Source organism: Trachurus trachurus (genome assembly GCF_905171665.1).
Source record: "Trachurus trachurus genome assembly, chromosome: 5".
Classification (NCBI taxonomy): Eukaryota; Metazoa; Chordata; class Actinopteri; order Carangiformes; family Carangidae; genus Trachurus; species Trachurus trachurus.
In genome coordinates, this window is record NC_139896.1 from 11154460 (window position 1) to 11172501 (window position 18042).

General features: G+C 44.3%; 1 protein-coding gene across 1 annotated transcript in view; it reads right to left on the reverse strand.

Annotated features, from left to right (window-relative positions):
- Positions 1-18042, reverse strand: part of suclg2 (succinate-CoA ligase GDP-forming subunit beta) — a 91955-nt gene that overhangs the window by 45246 nt on the left and 28667 nt on the right. Inside the window, exons 3-6 of the mRNA XM_083971005.1 lie at positions 5378-5477; positions 4191-4281; positions 2074-2226; positions 996-1085 (exon numbers count right to left, since the gene is read on the reverse strand). Of these exons, the coding sequence (XP_083827131.1) occupies positions 996-1085; positions 2074-2226; positions 4191-4281; positions 5378-5477 (434 nt within the window). The remainder of the gene's footprint in view (positions 1-995; positions 1086-2073; positions 2227-4190; positions 4282-5377; positions 5478-18042) is intronic.

Below are 18042 nucleotides of genomic sequence, written 5' to 3' on the forward strand. Positions count from 1 at the left end.
AAAATGATTGATATTTAAAAAATAATAAGGTGGCAAAAGATGAATAAATCAATACAGAAATGGGACAATACTTAAATCCCTTTTTTAAAAAGGGATCTCAATTGGTATCTCTGCATTCCAGGCAATACGAGTATTTTAGAGGAGCTGTAATTATGTCTGAATTAAACTGTCTGGCAGCCAACTCACTGCAACCAAGGAAAAGCATACTGACAATGCAGACACTTAACCAATCACTCTCTATTTCTCTCCTTGCCTGGTTAAAATCAATGCCCATTCAGTATCCTGCAAATAAAAAGAATCACCTACAATGGGATGAACCCAAAGCTTAAACATTTTCGACTCTCAGTTTGTTTCTCAGAGGTAGATTCATTTGGTTCATTTATGCGCTTTCCATGTGTTAAAGATTCTGAGCTAATCTGATTTCTCAAGCCATGGAGCCTGTGGAAAAGAAAACAAATTAGTGAGCTGATGCCAAGAAACAAATGGCTTGGAAATGAACTCTACATCTAAGCCCACATACCTATTCTGAATTTCAACTCGTGGTGACACTGCACTGTTTCCTGGCTTCATTTTTACCAGATAATGCTGCCTGAACATTGTAAAACTTAAGCTGACAGGAAAGGAAAAAATGTTTGTGTCATTGTCCTGAAAATCATAGGTTGTCAATTGAAATGAGTTTTTGTTTCTTACTGGTTGATTCACTCACTAAATCAATGTGCAGCATGTTCTATCAAATAATGGTATCATTAGTGATGTCAGCTCCCTCAGCCTGGCACAGTACCATGCGTCACCGCCAGATATGACAATAGACCACCTGGCAAGTGTGTAGTGTAATGACACTTCACAACTTGCCTGTGGAAAACTAATAATAGCCAAAGTTTGGTTTGTTTGTGAATGAGCATACATCTGCCTGCGTATGTGTGTGTGTATGTTTTTTCGTAGATCTTTCCGCCTCTCCTTTGCATTGTGACTTTAAAGCCTTCAGCGCCCATTACCTGTCTCTGCAGAGGTCCTTTGAAACCCAAATTAGCTGCCATGCGGAGCGCCTGGTCGTCTCGCACACCTTCAAATATATCTATGACTTCCTATAAGATTTGGAGTGAAAGGGAGAGCGAGAGGGAGAGAGCATATGCGAAGAAAACAAATGGAGAAAGGGAATGAGAGCGAGAAAAGGCGGCTCAAACACTGGGCTATAATTTGACACAAAGCGGATGTTCATATTAAACTGCCGACATCATAATTAAGCAGTGGCAAGCTGCCAGACACGGAGAGAATAGACAGTTGGAACTGAAACGATAGATTTATGATCATTAAACCCTCACATCTTCGGCTTTCAGATAGTGAGAAGCTCTCTAAAGTTTTTTTTTTTTTTTTTTTTTTTTCCCCCTCATAGGATTTGAGAGTGAAGAAAACAACAGAGTTCAACAGAGACTGTCATCAGCAGATGGATTAAATCTGTATAAACTATAGTTCTGGACCATATAGATTTTAATGAGATTATAATGGTGTGCATGTGTGTTACATATGTAACCTGAAATCTTCACTGAGATAATGAATGATACATATCTCGGGAGGATGTTACCAATCAATTCTAACATCTGTAGACTATGACAAGGAAAAGCTAACTAACAATAGTAAATGCAGGCATGCTCCATCTGGGATGCTTAAATCGTGCATCTGTTGACAATGACCTGTTGCCAAGCAGCAATGTGACTACAATGGATTAATGTCTGAAATGGAACCTGATGAAAAGCAATATACAACACAGGAGATTATTTGTGTGTGTGTCTAAGTATTTCTTCATGCTTAACTCCACTGTGTGGCTGTTTAGATACTGCGGTGTGCATGCAAAGACAATACATTAATTGAATTGAACAGAAAATCTGAGCAGAACATCGCTTCCATCTGTAGAGTATAGGACTGACTGGCAAATCCAGTCCTGGCATGACGATTTTAGAGTGAAGGGCGAAGGCTTTGCACTTTTAGGTTTCAATGTACCAGACAATGTCATTATCTCAATTCATCTCATTTGATATTGTCGTGATGAACGTGAAATCGCCACAAATCACGAACCTTAAAGATGAGCTCTGGGGTGTTGGCGGCGACCTCCTCGATATCCATACCTCCCTGGGGGCTTCCGACCATGACAGGACCATTACAGGAGCGGTCCATTAAGATGGCGAAGTAGGTCTCCCTGGTGATGTCCAGCGCCTCAGCAACCATCACCTGGACACGGCACAGCAGGAGAAAGAGGGGCTGATGGAGGAATGCCACTACTGTACGATATCAGATTGATTCATCGTCACGTTGGGTATAGCAACAAAGTGTAGCACTTCTCCTCATATTTGGCAAACACTTACAAATTTGGCAGGTTCACATTACAAAGTAATATGCAATTTAATACTGGACAGACCACACAGGCACATCAGCAGGGCAAAATCTATGAAGCGTCCCTCTGAGGAATGTCATGTGTTGTGAATGTGAGAAATGGGGGGAGGTGAGGGTAAGACACAAGCCGAGAAGAGAGAGGAAGCAAGCAAGAGGCTCCGGTGGAAAATACATTTTTAAAAAAGAAGCTAGAAAATATCATTTGCTTGGTTTTGAAGAGGCTATGGGTTTTAGATGGAGTGTTTGTTTGAACATGCACTGCCCTCATGCTCTGCTTCCACCCTATCGCCCAGCGAATGAGGATGGATAGCTTTCTCTACCTCACGGTAACAGACAGCATAGCTTTCTCCCTGTTCAAACGCTGTCTCCACCAGTCACTCTGAGGTTCCTAAGTCCTCCGTCATTTGACTCGTAGCCTGATTCTTCAGTCAAGACTAAACATATTCTATTCCCACTGTGACAATCCCCCTTTTTTCACTCAAACCCTGGTTTTGTCTTAGTCTTCTCAGACAACCATCTCTCAAACCTTTCCTTATCTTCTCGCTGCATCGCTCAACCAGTGTCATGACAGCAAATCCATGTAGCTGCAGAAAAGGTGCTGCCCTTTTTTTCTCTGGTGTTCCCTGTGCTGTGGTGCAGTGTGGGTAAAAGGTTGATGTGAGCTCCATTGGCAGGTTGACAGCAGAGCTACTTCTGAGTGCACCTGTGTTTTCTTTCACTACCATCGCCTTGGGAAGGTGACCTGCCAAAGTGACACCCCATGCCCCACAGATACCAACGACGAAAATACATTTAAAAAGACAAAATATCTAACCTATCTTACCTCATTGATGTGCATTTGTTTAATTTGATAGTTTAACCCTGCTTCAGAAGGTAACAGGACTTCATTTGAAGCATGCTTTTATCAAAAGCAGGCCTTTTTTTGGAATCTACTCACGTTTGCCCTCACTGAATTATAGTGGCAATACAAATAAAACACTCTCAATTTCTAATTAAAAGCCATGAGTGGTTCAGCAGACACTCCTTAATTTCTTCACAGGTCTTTTATTGTGACATGGTTACAGATATAAAATGAAATAACAGCCAAACAGAATAAAAAGGATGGCGTAGTAATCAAATACTTCAGAGAATCCAATCCAAGTGTTGAGAATCATGTGACTGTATTGTTGAATTTATCAAATTGAAACCTGGAAACGCACACTAGGCCTAACACGGAGATAGGGGAAACACAGCTCAGTGATCAGTCAACATCAGATCCGGTCAAATGATTAAAAAAAATATGTGACACTCATTTGATTTCACCTAAACGCAGCAGGGGGAGCAGGAGCAGGAGCAGCAGCTCTTGTGGGGAAAAGCTGGGGTGAACATAAACAAGGGGAGGCAAAGAAAGTGCAGGACCCACAAACAAGCCTCAGCCTGAGAGGCCTTCATCACCTGGAAATGTCTGTTTTGAGGAGGTACAGCATGCAGCATGCGAGTAGAGAAAAATAATATTCCTGCTTGTTAGTGGCACATAGAAACAGTTGTTTACCAAACACTTTAAATTCACAGTGGGGCTTTTATTTATGCAATGAGCCATAACATCAGCCAGCACAAACCCACAGTAAACAACAGTGAACAGCTACTATTTAAACCCAGGAAAAAAAAAGAGAAAAAGAAAAAACAAATACCATAGAGCCAGACTGCCTTCACAGTCATTAATTTTACAGAATTGTATTACTGGACTCAAAATGCCTTGAAATGAGGTCAAAAAACAACAGGAAAGAGCTAACTATATCTTTCTATATTTCAGAGAGACTCACCGTTTTCACTTTCACTCCATCTTTAGGTGTCTGCTTGGTAGTCAGGCTGAAACCCAGCATCTTGTTGGCCAACTCACCAACCACTGCAGGGCTGAAGGAGAGATGTTACAGGTCAAGCAATATCCTCCTTTAAACAACAATCTGTTTTTATAAAAAAAGATGAATCACAGGAAATCTTACACTTACAAAATGAAAGATGAAAAAAGCAGGTGAACTGACGGATGAATAAGTATTTCTTTATCTCTCCGGAGCTTTGTTCGGTTGGAGAGAGATATGCCTCAGCACTTTCTGGGCATTAATGTAACATATTCTGACAAAGCACAGTTTTTTGGAGACACGTTGGTACATCTACACATCGCTGTGAATGAACCTCTACTTATTCTCACTTTTTAAAATCAGCGCGCCGCGCATGCTGGGTCTGCTTCTGTAAGCCTGCTCTGGTTTTGTAAGTGAATACAAATGAAGCCAGGGGTTGTACTCATCTTTTGATAGATGAGAGGAAGCCGAACTGTGCGCTCATGTCACTGTCTGGGGACTGTGAACTTCAGGATATCTCACTTGGAAAAAGTTTGCGGCCACTCCAAACCCTGAAGTAGGGTGACGATGATGCATGTCTTGGACAATTGTCATAAATCACCTTTTTTGCCTTTAAGGCCCGCAGTAAATGGTAGGCACTTTTAATAAAACAGGTAGCACCGTCTTACTCGTACATGGAAACTATGAAAAGAACGCAGCACCTGAGTGGAAGAAAAGGCTCTGTCAAGGTGCTGTTTCGCCTTTTGAAAAATGCAGAAGATTTCAGAGCGAGGCCTTACTGGAGGAGTACAGCTACATCGCCCTTTGTAATTCCAAGATAGAACAAAATGAACCTCAGCAGAGACACACACACAACCCAATCAACCTGAGAGAGGAAAACTCACTACGGGGTGCGTAACACTTCTGCCGACCTTAAAATCCCTTTTTCAACATTTAATTGAGGGTAGTTGCTCCAAAACAAGACAGTGGAAGAAAGAAAAACTGTTTATTTGCAGCACAAGTAATCCTGACTGCGTCTTTGTGCCTAGGGAACATCTTCAGAGAGCTCTTTGAGCCTCCTCACTCTAAAAGCCGCTGTCGTAGGAGAAAATAATATGAATGTATCTCCCACAGATACTCGCAGTGTGAAACGCACATGGGGGGATACTTACTCCTTAGTTAAGTGCACTCCACCTTTGAGGCCACTGTCGAACACCCCCTTGCCTCTGCCACCGGCCAGAATCTGAGCTTTCAGCACAATCTCCTTGGCATCTGGAAGACACAGAGAGACAGGTGGATGGAAAGGATAAGTAAACGGATGGAAAGAAAGACAGAGGAAAGTGAGACAAAACACTGAAGATACAGGCGCGGCACCTCGAATGCCCTCTTGAGTCTGCCACTTATCCGTCTATCTAATTGAATGAAGAAGCGAAGAGAAGAAAAGAGGGATGAGTGCGATGTGTGAAAAGGATTATGGTAGGAAGGAAGGAAAATTTACACACCAGAGCTCAGCCTCCCTCCATTAGCCCAGCGCTACTAATTACAATGTAGTAGACGAATATCTCTACTGAAATGGACATATTTTAAAACAAGGCTGAGTCTAGAGTCATGTTACTGACTCTATGACCCCACATTACTGTAGGCCTTTGGGTGCCTGTTTTCTAACTGTGCGTTCACACCAAAAGCTTCCAAAGCTTCAAAAACGCCGGTCAAGTCATTAATTTTCAATGAGAGCCCGGCGACCTGAGCGACCAAAGCGTCAACTGCCGTCAGCCGCGCTTCGAAAGCGTCCAAAGCTTCCAAAGCGTCACCAGACGAGAAGTTGAGTCTCGATTAACTTTATGGTAATTAGCTATGATGCAGTTCAGTGGCAACCAGTCGAACTTTGATGTCACGTGAAGAGCGACCAAAGCGGCTAAAAATATTGTGCCGCTTTGGAAGCTGTCTTGTCTGAAGCGCATCCTCGGGCGACTTTGCCTCTTTGGAAGCTTATGGTGTAAACGCACAGTAACATGTACACAGCAACAATGCCAACATGCTGAGGTACAGCAGTGTCATCATTATAGTTTACCACATGCTAACATTTGCTGATCTTGCTTACCACAAAGTGTAGCAGAGACTGATAGGATATGATGATTATTATAGTTCTAAGAATTTTGAAATTTGGCCTCATCATCTAGGCACAACCCTTCCAACAGTTGTTGAGATTTTACTAAAATCCAAAACTGTCACCTCAGAGTGGGGTGGGGTGGGGGGGGGGGGATTATCAAATCATGTAGCCCGATAGTTGATATACCTGATATATTCTGGTCCAAGTTAATATATATCAGCTTAGACCAGAACTACATTGTCATCTCTACAACCACACTACTATAGCAGTCAAAACTGCATATTATCTAATAAGCACTGTTTCATGCTGTGTTTAGCATCCAAGAACACAATCTCAGTGCAAGCAACTGTGTAACTGCTGGAAAACTTCACATGACCTTGATCCAATTACGAAACCACCCTGAATCCCCTTTGCTGTCACTGCCACATCGCAAGAACTCGCACATCAGGAGGAGGCCCCTCGGCTGTCTGTTCAGCATCCTGCCCAAAATCTCCCTCTATTCAAATGGAGCGAGGACACACGAGGAAAGATGGACTCTGGCTAGGTTATTATTATCTAGGAGGGGGGAGTCCAGCCATTAACAGGTGGCTACCACCAGGGTGGGAGGAGGGTGGTAGGGACCGGAGTGTGGGAAAGGAAAGGTGATGATGATTCAACGTGCAATGTCTGGAAAGACACCTTGACCTTGGGGGATCAAAACAAGCTCCTCCCCTTGACTGTGTTCCAAGAAAGGAAAACATGAAACCCTACAAGCAGGATGGAGTGTGTCTAGACAGGAGCTGGTGAGCCTAAGAACTCTGAATGTGCTCACAGCTGCTGTAGTAAGAAAAGGACCCCGAGAAAATAGCCTCTGACAGGGTGGCAGGGATTAAACTAACACTGCATTAGTGAGGCCCGTTCTCTGTGGAGAGCGGAGAGCGGAGAAACCGAGAAAGAGAGAATGAAGGTGTGCTCTTACGCAAAGGGCTTTGAGAGGAGTCATAAATGAATAAATATGTTAATAAAAAACTGCTACTGTGCAAAATTAAAAAGAGTTCAAAGCAAGATGAAATAGTGTCCTGCGGGCATGTGCAGTGGAGAGGGACGGTACAGAGGAAATGACTTTTGCTTTAAAAGAAGGAAAAAAAGAAACAAGTGGAAGAACAAAGATGTCGTCCAAAAGGGAGATTGCATTGTCTGAGGTGTGGACAAAGGTAAGAGTACTGACACATTGATGAGGTCCTTAAAAAAGTGAGATATGCTTTTAAAGTGAAGACATATTTAATATATTAAAAGGCATGTAATATGCCAGGGAAGGTAATGGGGTGAGAACGTGGCAGGTGTTCATTCCTGCTGCACTAGTAATTGATAGAAAACCTGCTTATTATGCGGCACACAACAAGATATTATAGCAATATCAGCAATTATGAATGGGTGCTGAAGGAGCAATGTGCTGATAATAAGAGGAAACTTTAGAAAAGACAAACTCAGAAGAATAGAATATGTATTTTGGTAAAATGCATTAACAATGCATCTTAAAGACTGTATTATTCTCACAGCAAACTAAATCTGTAGAATCACAGCAAATCCGCTGGTTAACACTGACACACCACCCACTGCTGGAATACAAGACGAGGATAATGATGTCCTCAAAGATCAGAGGGAACATGGTGCATGGTAAAGAGCAGGGCGACCATTACCTCGTAGTATGACAGACATGAGATGGCCTCTAACATTTAGATGTTGAGGTTGGTTCCTAATGAGAGTGGGAGTGGATGGAAAAGCGAGCAGTAGTAGTAGTAGTAGTAGTATATTAAGTCAGTGGTACGTGTGCTTTTATGTTCAGCCTGCAAACCGTGGTGAACATGTGGTTGATCAGTAAAGACACCAGTCAAAGTCACACAGTAACAAACCCGCAGAGGTCACACTCCTTAGGGTGACACACACTGCACTCCGAGTATGTTACATGTTACATATAACAGTAAAATATTACACATCCTGTCCATGATGCCTCCTAAAATGTATGTTTCCCCAGCATAAAAGTGGGATACACTGTGTACAGATGTACTAGATACATAACAAATCATTTCTTTGCTTGTTGCAACCACAATAATTAGAAATACCTCCTGCAGAAAGTGATTTGATCATTAGCTGAATGAAAACCCTTTTCTTGGGGTGGGGGGTGGGGGGCATTGTTGCATAATCAGTTCTCCACTTCTATTTGTATCATACATGCCCCACTGTGAAGATGCAGAGAAAGATTTTCATCTCCATTTATTTTCTATATCTCGGGGACACAGGGGAGGAGATTAACATTGCACAACATCTCCAATCACATCACATGCAATCGGAGTAATGCGGTCATCATCCTCGGGCCTTACTCATTTCCCAGTAATGAGTGCAAATCAACTCCCAGTCTGCTTGCCAGTGACAGCAGCTGGCAAAGGGAATGTTACTTCTACAATCAGTGTCTCTTTCAGCCTCTTTTTTATGGGCTTTTCAAAGGCCCCCTACTACCCCCTGCTCCCTTTCTGTGTAGCCCATGGGTGGCCAGCAGTTAGCATTGGTCCGATATTTAATTAAGCCTTCGAGGATGTGCCCATGAGGGTAATACTGGCTGGTAAGGGACAGACGAGGCTGTACCCCAATCCACAGGGACTAAGATGGGGCTACCATCTGCACGGAGAGCGCAAAAAACAACCAGGGCGCCCGCTCCCCGGTGTGCGTGTACGCTATAATGAAAGTAATGTGGCGGATAAATGGAGAAGACTAATCAAACTCTAGGGAGAGTGGCGAAAACAAACACAGGCGTGCACAGACACAATCAAACACCACAGGGAGCCTCAGCCTTCCTATGGATAGATGCCATTAACACTAAAAGAGACGGGGGAAAAAAAGATCAAAGACCTCTTAACGCTCAACGTCTGTGCTCATCATGACAGTACATCTTCTGGTTACGATGCAGGAGAGAGCGTTGATTGCTGCCAAACAGGCGGAAATAAGTCTTTAGGAAAAAAAGAAAGGTCTTAAATGTCAGTCTCTCACACCATTAAAACAAATAATGTGGGTGCAATTATTCTTCTCCAAGCATATTTTGGAAGTAGTTGCCAGCATCTGAAATACAATTTATAATTCAGGGGTATTCCAATACTATAAGTAGAAAGAACAATCTGTGATTCCATTTGCTTCCATCTAGCGAGTCATTAAATAACCTCAATTATGTTGTCAACTGCATATTGATAGCTGCAGAAAGCTATTGGAGCAGCTCTTGCTTTTGACTCACTTCGCCTCAGGGCTTTTTGCTGTGTCACATCCATGGCTCACTGATATTGGGAACAATGAACTCATAACCTACTGTAGCAAAAGTACCATAGGCAACACAGGATATTAATGACTTAAAACAGAACTAGTCGATAAGCTTTGCTAATTGCACAGGCGGAAAAATGAATATGTGCATGCTGTTTGCCCCTCGCATGTGTAGAAAAGAAGGTCAAGTCAGGCCAACGCTTATTTCTGTGCAACATTCAGTGTAATAGCCTTGCCAACGCATTACGTTTTCATTAAACTTTGGCACCAGCAGGGTTACGAAATGGAACAGGTCGCATTTAATGTTTAGCCTCCCTGTGCGATGATTTTGTTTCGCTACAACGGGAAAGCTGATATTATCTTGGACAAGTTCCGCTTTCCATAAACTTTTACCATTTCCAATTTTGCCCGGCTGCAAAAAGGTCAGAGAGAAAATGGCTCCTCAGTCATGCAGTGATGGCAGGTGAACCAGAAGGAAAGATGGGGAAATAAAATCTTTAGTTTTTCATCTACCTTGATATATAATGGTCCTTGGAATCTTAAAGCCGAATGTGTTTACCTGCTCAGCTGAGGTTGAAAAGTCAAGAAACATTGATAAATCCTACCCACGCTCTATGCAGCCCTCTTGCTAGTGGCTTGTCTTTAAGTCCAAATGTTTGGACTTGCACAACGACGGACAAACAGGCAGATGTAGACGACACAAAAAAGGGCAAACATAACAATTTGATTCCTCTGTTCCCTACAAGTAAATATACCATTACCATTTCACGGTCTTGTCTGGTTAATCCCCCCGTTCCTGTGTCCATCTCTGCCTCTAATGATGCCATCTCAGTTTTACTCACTGCAGGAGAATATCAGTGTCCGGGACTGACAATGGCACCTGCATGTGACACCTCCTCCAGTCACTGCTTACATGGCAGCTGAGTCCTCATTAGAGGACAAGTCCACCTGGCTTTCAGAGACAGATAGCACTTCTAATGACATCCTGAGATAGCCCTGGTCTCCTCTCAGTGACGGAGAGGTGCAGTTCAAACCTCTGGCGGAGGGTTTTTCATTGGCGTGCAACCAGAGGGTTGACGGTAATGATAACGATGTTGTGGAACGATGGGTGCTAAATGACCACGGGGGATATCTGTGGGGAGAATCATTTGTCTCGGAACGGAGCCTCTGCAAAAGAATTTACTTTTATGAAGCTAAAAGAAGAGAGAGAGAGTTGACTGGAAAAATACAACTCTGGTTTATAGACAACATAGAAATGTAGAAAATCTCCATAAAAAATGTTTAAATAAGTGACTAAGAATCACAAACATGAGGCGCTTCTCACTTCTATTTTCTGACTGGACGCTTTTCATCAGTTCGGCATCAACATCAGCAGATAAAACTATTCAGAAAACTGCCAACACATGCTGTGGTTGATACGCTGCTGGGAAGGAGGACTGGTCACAAAGCCATGTACACTGATGAGTAATGAAGTGTCCAATGGCTTGAGCTCCCTACAACAAAGCACAATGCACTGCAATGTTTGTACACCTCACTCCAAAATACAATTTCCATCCCTGAATCTAACATAATTCTTAACTCAAATTCATGCTAACACAATTAGGTACTCTGACTTTATGCGGAGTACCCCGACAACAAATAATAGGCGACATGTTCACTTCTTCTGGCACATTAGTATCATCCTAATATGATAGAGGGGATGTGTGAGGAATAATTCCACATCTCACCCACAACATGAATAGGTTAGAGTGCGTAATGAGGAGGTGGAAACACTAAGCTGCTTACAGAAATCAGCTCTTTGAGAGACAGGCAGCTTTACCCTGCAAAGCCTATTTACAGCTGTTAAGACAATTTCAGTCGCATGGCTTTTTCTTACCAAACCAGAGACCAGAGAGCCAGCTTGTGTATGGTACAGTATGACAACAGGTCCTTGGGGAGACCAGAGCACAGTGTCTCTAAGCTCTTGTACTTGTGCTTAAATGTGTTTTAGCAGATTCTCAAAATTTTAAATAAAGCTGTTACTGTGTTTGTCCATGTTAATACTCTACTTAAATTAGCCCCGCCACATCTTTTTATTCATTGGGTGTGCATTTTTTTTTTTTGGCAGGTAGTGGAGACAGGAAAAATACAGACCAGCATCTGTCTTCCTGTGTGACACGCCAGCCCTCTGAGGGGACGAGAGATGTTCTGTCCGTCAGCGGAAACCCTGCAGGGAATGGGTCCGCGAGGCAGAGATACCTGCAGCTCACTCCAGCTCAAGTCCCCACACTCATTTATTTCCCCTACAATGCGATAAAAGTGGAAAACAAGGACACAAAGGTATTGCTGTAGTACTATGTTTACTTTGCACGTGGGTGGGGCGTCGCTTGAGGAGTATTCAACGACACAGACAAAGACAGAAGGAGTGAAAGAGGATTTGTATGAGACAGCGTTGCAGACAGAGAGAGATAAGAGGGCTGAAAAGAGAGCGAGTTCGGCACAGAAGGTAAAGGTCAGGATGTGTGGGTAAAATGCAGAAGAACGAGCAATGACTTTTTTTGCCTTGACATTACCAGTTAATAGCTGTGTAAATGAACCTAAACCCATTTACATCCAAGTTATTAACATAATACTCGTTTTAAACTCTGGCCACGTAAACAGCAGCAGCTTGGTTAATGGATGTAAATTTGTCAAGTGAATTTCTTTTATTAGTGTGCACAGACCCGATCAGACCCATAAGTATATATAAGCGTCTACAATAATGGCCAGATATTCCACGCAAACAAACAAACAAACAAACAGGCAGCAGCAATGGAATCCAAACAAGCTGTTGTTGCAGCCAGGGGAAGGTAATTGTGTTCTCTTGCAAACTGCACATTTGCACTATATAGTCTACAGAGAGAAGCAGTGCTGAAAATGTACTAAGCACCAAATGGTTCAACTCCAAATGGCCAAAGTAGTGTGACAATAAATAATCTCTTAAGTGGAAGCCAAGAGGGCAAGACAGGAAAAAAAAAAATCCAAACACAAGCATCTTGCTCTCTCTTGCTGTGTCCATCTAGCAACAAAAAATATCACACATGTCCTTAAAACTGACACAGTGCCAACACAGCTGTAGTGTTTCCTATAGTCTCTTGTCGTCTGTGGGTAGATTCTTTGAAATATCACATTTTCATTCAAGTGTGCAAGTGACCCCACCCCAGTTTATAGCATTTAATATCTGAGATTCTCATTTACGTCCCAGTAAAACTGATATTGTAAGTGTAAACCCCAGTAGTGATTATACGTATGCTGCTTTCAACATTAAATAAACTCTAAAATTCAATCTGTATTATCTGAATTGGTTGTAGGTACCGCAATGTGGCTGGACATCAACCCCTTTTTTGCGGCACAACCTCATCATGCAGCTGTGTTGGTTAACAGTTTCCTGTTATTACACTATTTATGTCAAAGGTGCAGTGATTCAATCGTATCCAAAGGAGCGGAAACGGTTTGGGCAGGCTACATTTTAAAAATACACAATTCAAAAGATTTCTACTGTAGATCGCAGTTTGATAGACGCATCATGATCCAATGAATTTGTTTGTGGCGTTCAAAATGATTGGATGGTGTTTTACTGGATTGTCCGTTCCACATGTGTGACATTTTTCATTTTTGTGACAAAGCATTTGATTAATTGGTTGTTGGGTGTGAAGAGGATTTCAAGAAATACAGTAAAAAGATCTCCCCTACCTTTCGGACCAGGTCCATCAAATGAAAAACCAGTGAAATACACAACAGGCAAGCTGCTACTTGAGGCAAGTACAATAGGTGAGTAGGTAGGCTTTTTTTTCAAAGTGAAAAAACTTAAACAAGAAACACAATTGTAAAGCCACTGTCAGTTTGTCTTAACCTTAAGCTTTGAACTACTGACCATCTGTGATCTCAGATGGATTGAGAGAGTCATATTGTCTACCTATAACGATGTCTCAACCATTTACAGTACCATGTAAAACCCTACTGAACATCCACAGATAAAATGTATTATAATTGAGTGTGTTTACATGCACACTAATGAAACCATAATAATCGTACAGTAAAACTGGAGTTTTCAGAAGTTATCATGTACAGTAAACAGCATAAACTGGTGACGTTAATAAATTAAGGCAGTTATAGGTTTTATGAGAAAATGTACTCTCCTTCGGGGCCGGGCTCATACCCTCATTACTACTTCGCACAGCTTTAAAATGATCGCTGTGCCATTAAGTATCACAGAACTCCATCAACACAACTCTGTTGTTGAAAACAACAGAAGACCTGAGGTTTTGAATCATGTAAACAAGTCTTTTTCTTTCAGAATGGGTTATTGAAGAGCATGTGAATGTGTCAAACGCATTATTAGCATCAACAGATTATTCCTACTAAACGTTTTATTAGTGAGCATGTAAATGTATTCATTATAAAACTTGATGAACCGCACATCCTCCGTTCCTTGGGGGTCACATTTCCAACAGACTTCCCTCTCCACGATGATTGACAGGCCATTTACTGTAAAACAGACATCACTGAAGAAGCCCTCTTTTTTGTCACTATCACAGCTGCTATCTCGGCCGGGCTGGGATAGCATTTACAGCGGAAACAGTGGAGGTGGCTATGGTAACCACTCGCTGACAGAAATGGAATGGGTGGGAGCAAGAACATAGAGATGGCAATGATACAAGTGCAATATCCCATAAGACTTGGGCCTGCATACTCTTTTGAAGTTCAAGAATCCATTGTAAGATCGGTGGCCTGGATAGATGAGTAGCTGCTTCGGTGGCTTCTGTCCAGCAGACCAACGACAAGAGGACACACAACATGGGCTCCAGCTGGTGTACATACTACACAAACACAAAAAGCACTAAAGAGGGTCGTCTTATCCCCCACAACTTCAGACACAAACTGAAGTGAAAGGGTCGTGGTGGAGCCAACTCCTTTCAGCACTAACTGCTACTGTCAGCGCTTTTCACCAGAGACTCTGCCTCATTTTCTGAAGGGGGAAGATGAAAGTGGTCTTAAAAGGCACTTGAAGTGTTGAAGTGCATGAGGCGGCTCCAGTGGGGACAGTGCGAATGAGAAAGGAGGAGACGCACAGTGAGTAGAGGTCTGGCCATGTTCCATGTTTTAAGCGTGTTTGACAGTAATATATTTGTCTGTCCCTTGTTGAAAAGGGAGCAGGTCCCATGTGTCTATAAGGAGTTTGTATTCTTCACTCTATTGAAACACTAATTTGTTCAAACACTTTCTTAGTAGGCCAGGATTTGTATCACACACAGTGATCTCAGCATTGAGACTAGGTAAAAAATAAAAATAAAAATAAAAATTGATTATCCAGTTAAAATTGATCTCCATTTGAATAATCCTATACTGATCCATAAAATCTGAGACTGATCTTTTAATATGTGTCTCTCACCCTCTCCTGTGGATGTGTTAAGCCGCCTCAACAACATCTGGTGTCTTGAATATAGTTGTAGTGCTGTTGACACCAACGGAGCACCACTTGGCACCAAATGGGATGAAATAACATATCTGCAGTTCAATGGATTTGGTTGAAATGTATTTGAAGCACTTTAGGATCCAATCATCACCAAAGCAAATGTCAAGCAAAGAGCAAACTAATATGAAGTGGTCAAAAGTTGTCATAATTCACATGTAAGTTGTTTTGATTAATCACTAAATCTCAGTCATGCTTTGAAAAGAAAAGAAGGACAAGAAGCCTTACATAATACTGCTATCCAAAAATGCAAAAAATGGAGAAAAGGCACACAGAGGGAAAACAATAGGGAAAAATATTACTGCATTGCCTCTTACAAATTCAATGTTCCATGAAGCATGGAATAGCCCTAATAAAATATCCAATCTAGGGCCAGTATTATCGAGATAATGGCTCTATCGCTGAGCAAGTGTTGGGACACACTGACATAAAAGATGAACTGAAGCATGAGTGATGCTAATGTGTCATATTCACACAGCAGAGCTCAACGCTCACGACAGAGCTTGAAAATCACATGTCATGTCCATGGCATTTCATAATATCAGAATATAATATATTAAAGCTTTTGTGTAGTTGAAATCACTTGTATAATTTCTGGCAAAATAAAGTTGAAGTGTTGTGTGCAAGTTGGCATCTTGTTTTGCCGACCCTCCAAATGCATTTTTTTTTACACCATTACAGAAGACTGCGGAATCCAAAGAGAAAAACATAAAAATAAAATATATAAAATTATAATAGCCCCTCCTTGAACCGCCACCTTACCGTGGTGGAGGGGTTTGAGCACCCGAATGATCCTAGGAGCTATGTTGTCCGGGGCTTAATGCCCCTGGTAGGGTCTCCCAAGGCAAACAGGTCCTAGGTGACGAGTCAGACTAAGAGCGGTTCCAAGCCCCCTATGAAAAAGAAAACATCAAGGAAGTGTACGTCGCCCGGACTGGCGTTACCGGGGCCCCACCCTGGAGCCAGGCCTGGGGTCGGGGCTCGCAGGCGAGCGTCTGGTGGCCGGGTCTTGGCCCACGGGACCCGGCCGGGCGCAGCCCGAAGGAGCGACGTGGGCCCGCCTTTCCGTAGGCTCACCACCCGCGGGAGGGTTCAGAAGGGGCCGGTGCCGTGTGATTTGGGTGGCAGCCGTGGGCGGGGGCCCCGGCGACCCAATCCCCGGACAACGACTCTGGCTTTAGGGACATGGAATGTCACCTCGCTGGGGGGGAAAGAGCCTGAGCTCGTGCGGGAGGCTGAGAGGTATCGGCTAGAGATAGTCGGGCTCACCTCCACGCACAGCCTGGGCTCTGGAACCCAACTCCTTGAGAGAGGTTGGACTCTCTTCCACTCTGGAGTTGCCCATGGTGAGAGGCGGCGAGCTGGTGTGGGCTTGCTCATAGCTCCCCAGCTCAGCCGCCATGTGTTGGAGTTCTCCCCACTTAACGAGAGGGTCGCTTCCCTGCGCCTTCGGGTCGGGGATAGGTCTCTCACTGTCGTTTCGGCCTACGGGCCGAACGGCAGTGCAGAGTACCCGGCCTTCCTGGAGGCCCTGGGAGGGGTGCTGGAAAGTGCCCCAACTGGGGACTCCATCGTTCTGTTGGGGGACTTCAACGCTCACGTGGGCAGCGACAGTGTTACCTGGAGAGGTGTGATTGGGAGGAACGGCCTCCCTGATCTGAACCCGAGTGGTGTTTTGTTATTGGACTTCTGTGCTAGCCACAGTCTGTCCATAACGAACACCATGTTCGAGCATAAGGGTGTCCATCAGTGCACGTGGCACCAGGACACCCTAGGACGGAGGTCAATGATCGACTTTGTAGTCGTGTCATCTGACCTCCGGCCGTATGTCTTGGACACTCGGGTGAAGAGAGGGGCTGAGCTGTCAACTGATCACCACCTGGTGGTGAGTTGGATCCGCTGGCAGGGGAGGAAGCTGGTCAGACCTGGAAGACCCAAGCGTATCGTGAGGGTCTGCTGGGAACGTCTGGCAGAATCCCCTGTCAGGGAGGTCTTCAACTCCCACCTCCGGGAGAGCTTTGACCGGATTCCGAGGGAGGCCGGAGACATTGAGTCTGAATGGACCATGTTCTCCACTTCCATTGTTGACGCGGCCGTCCGGAGCTGTGGCCGTAAGGTCTCCGGTGCCTGTCGCGGTGGCAATCCCCGAACCCGGTGGTGGACCCCGGAAGTAAGGGATGCCGTCAAGCTGAAGAAGGAGTCCTACCGAGCCTGGCTAGCTCGGGGGACCCCCGAGGCAGCTGACGGGTACCGGCAGGCCAAGCGGACGGCAGCTCGGGCGGTCACGGAAGCAAAAACTCGGGTCTGGGAAAAGTTCGGGGAGGCCATGGAGGAGGACTACCAGTCAGCCTCGAGGAAATTCTGGCAAACCATCCGGCGCCTCAGGAGGGGGAAGCAGTGCTCCGCCAACACTGTTTACAGTGGAGGAGGGGAGCTGTTGACCTCGACTGGGGATATCGTCGGGCGGTGGAAGGAATACTTCGAGGATCTCCTCAATCCCACTGACACGCCTTCCGTCGAGGAAACAGAGTCTGAGGACTCAGAGGTTGATTCATTCATCACCCAAGCTGAAGTCACTGAGGTAGTCCGGAAGCTCCTCAGTGGCAAGTCACCGGGGGTGGATGAAATCCGCCCTGAGTACCTCAAGTCTCTGGATGTTGCGGGGCTGTCGTGGCTGACATGCCTCTGCAGCATCGCGTGGCAGTCGGGGACAGTGCCTCTGGACTGGCAGACCGGGGTGGTGGTCCCTCTCTTCAAAAAGGGGGACCGGAGGGTGTGTCCCAACTACCGGGGGATCACACTCCTCAGCCTCCCGGGGAAAGTCTATTCCAGGGTGCTGGAGAGGAGAATTCGGCCGATAGTCGAACCTCGGATCCAGGAGGAACAATGCGGTTTTCGTCCTGGCCGTGGAACGCTGGACCAGCTCTACACCCTCCGCAGGGTGCTCGAGG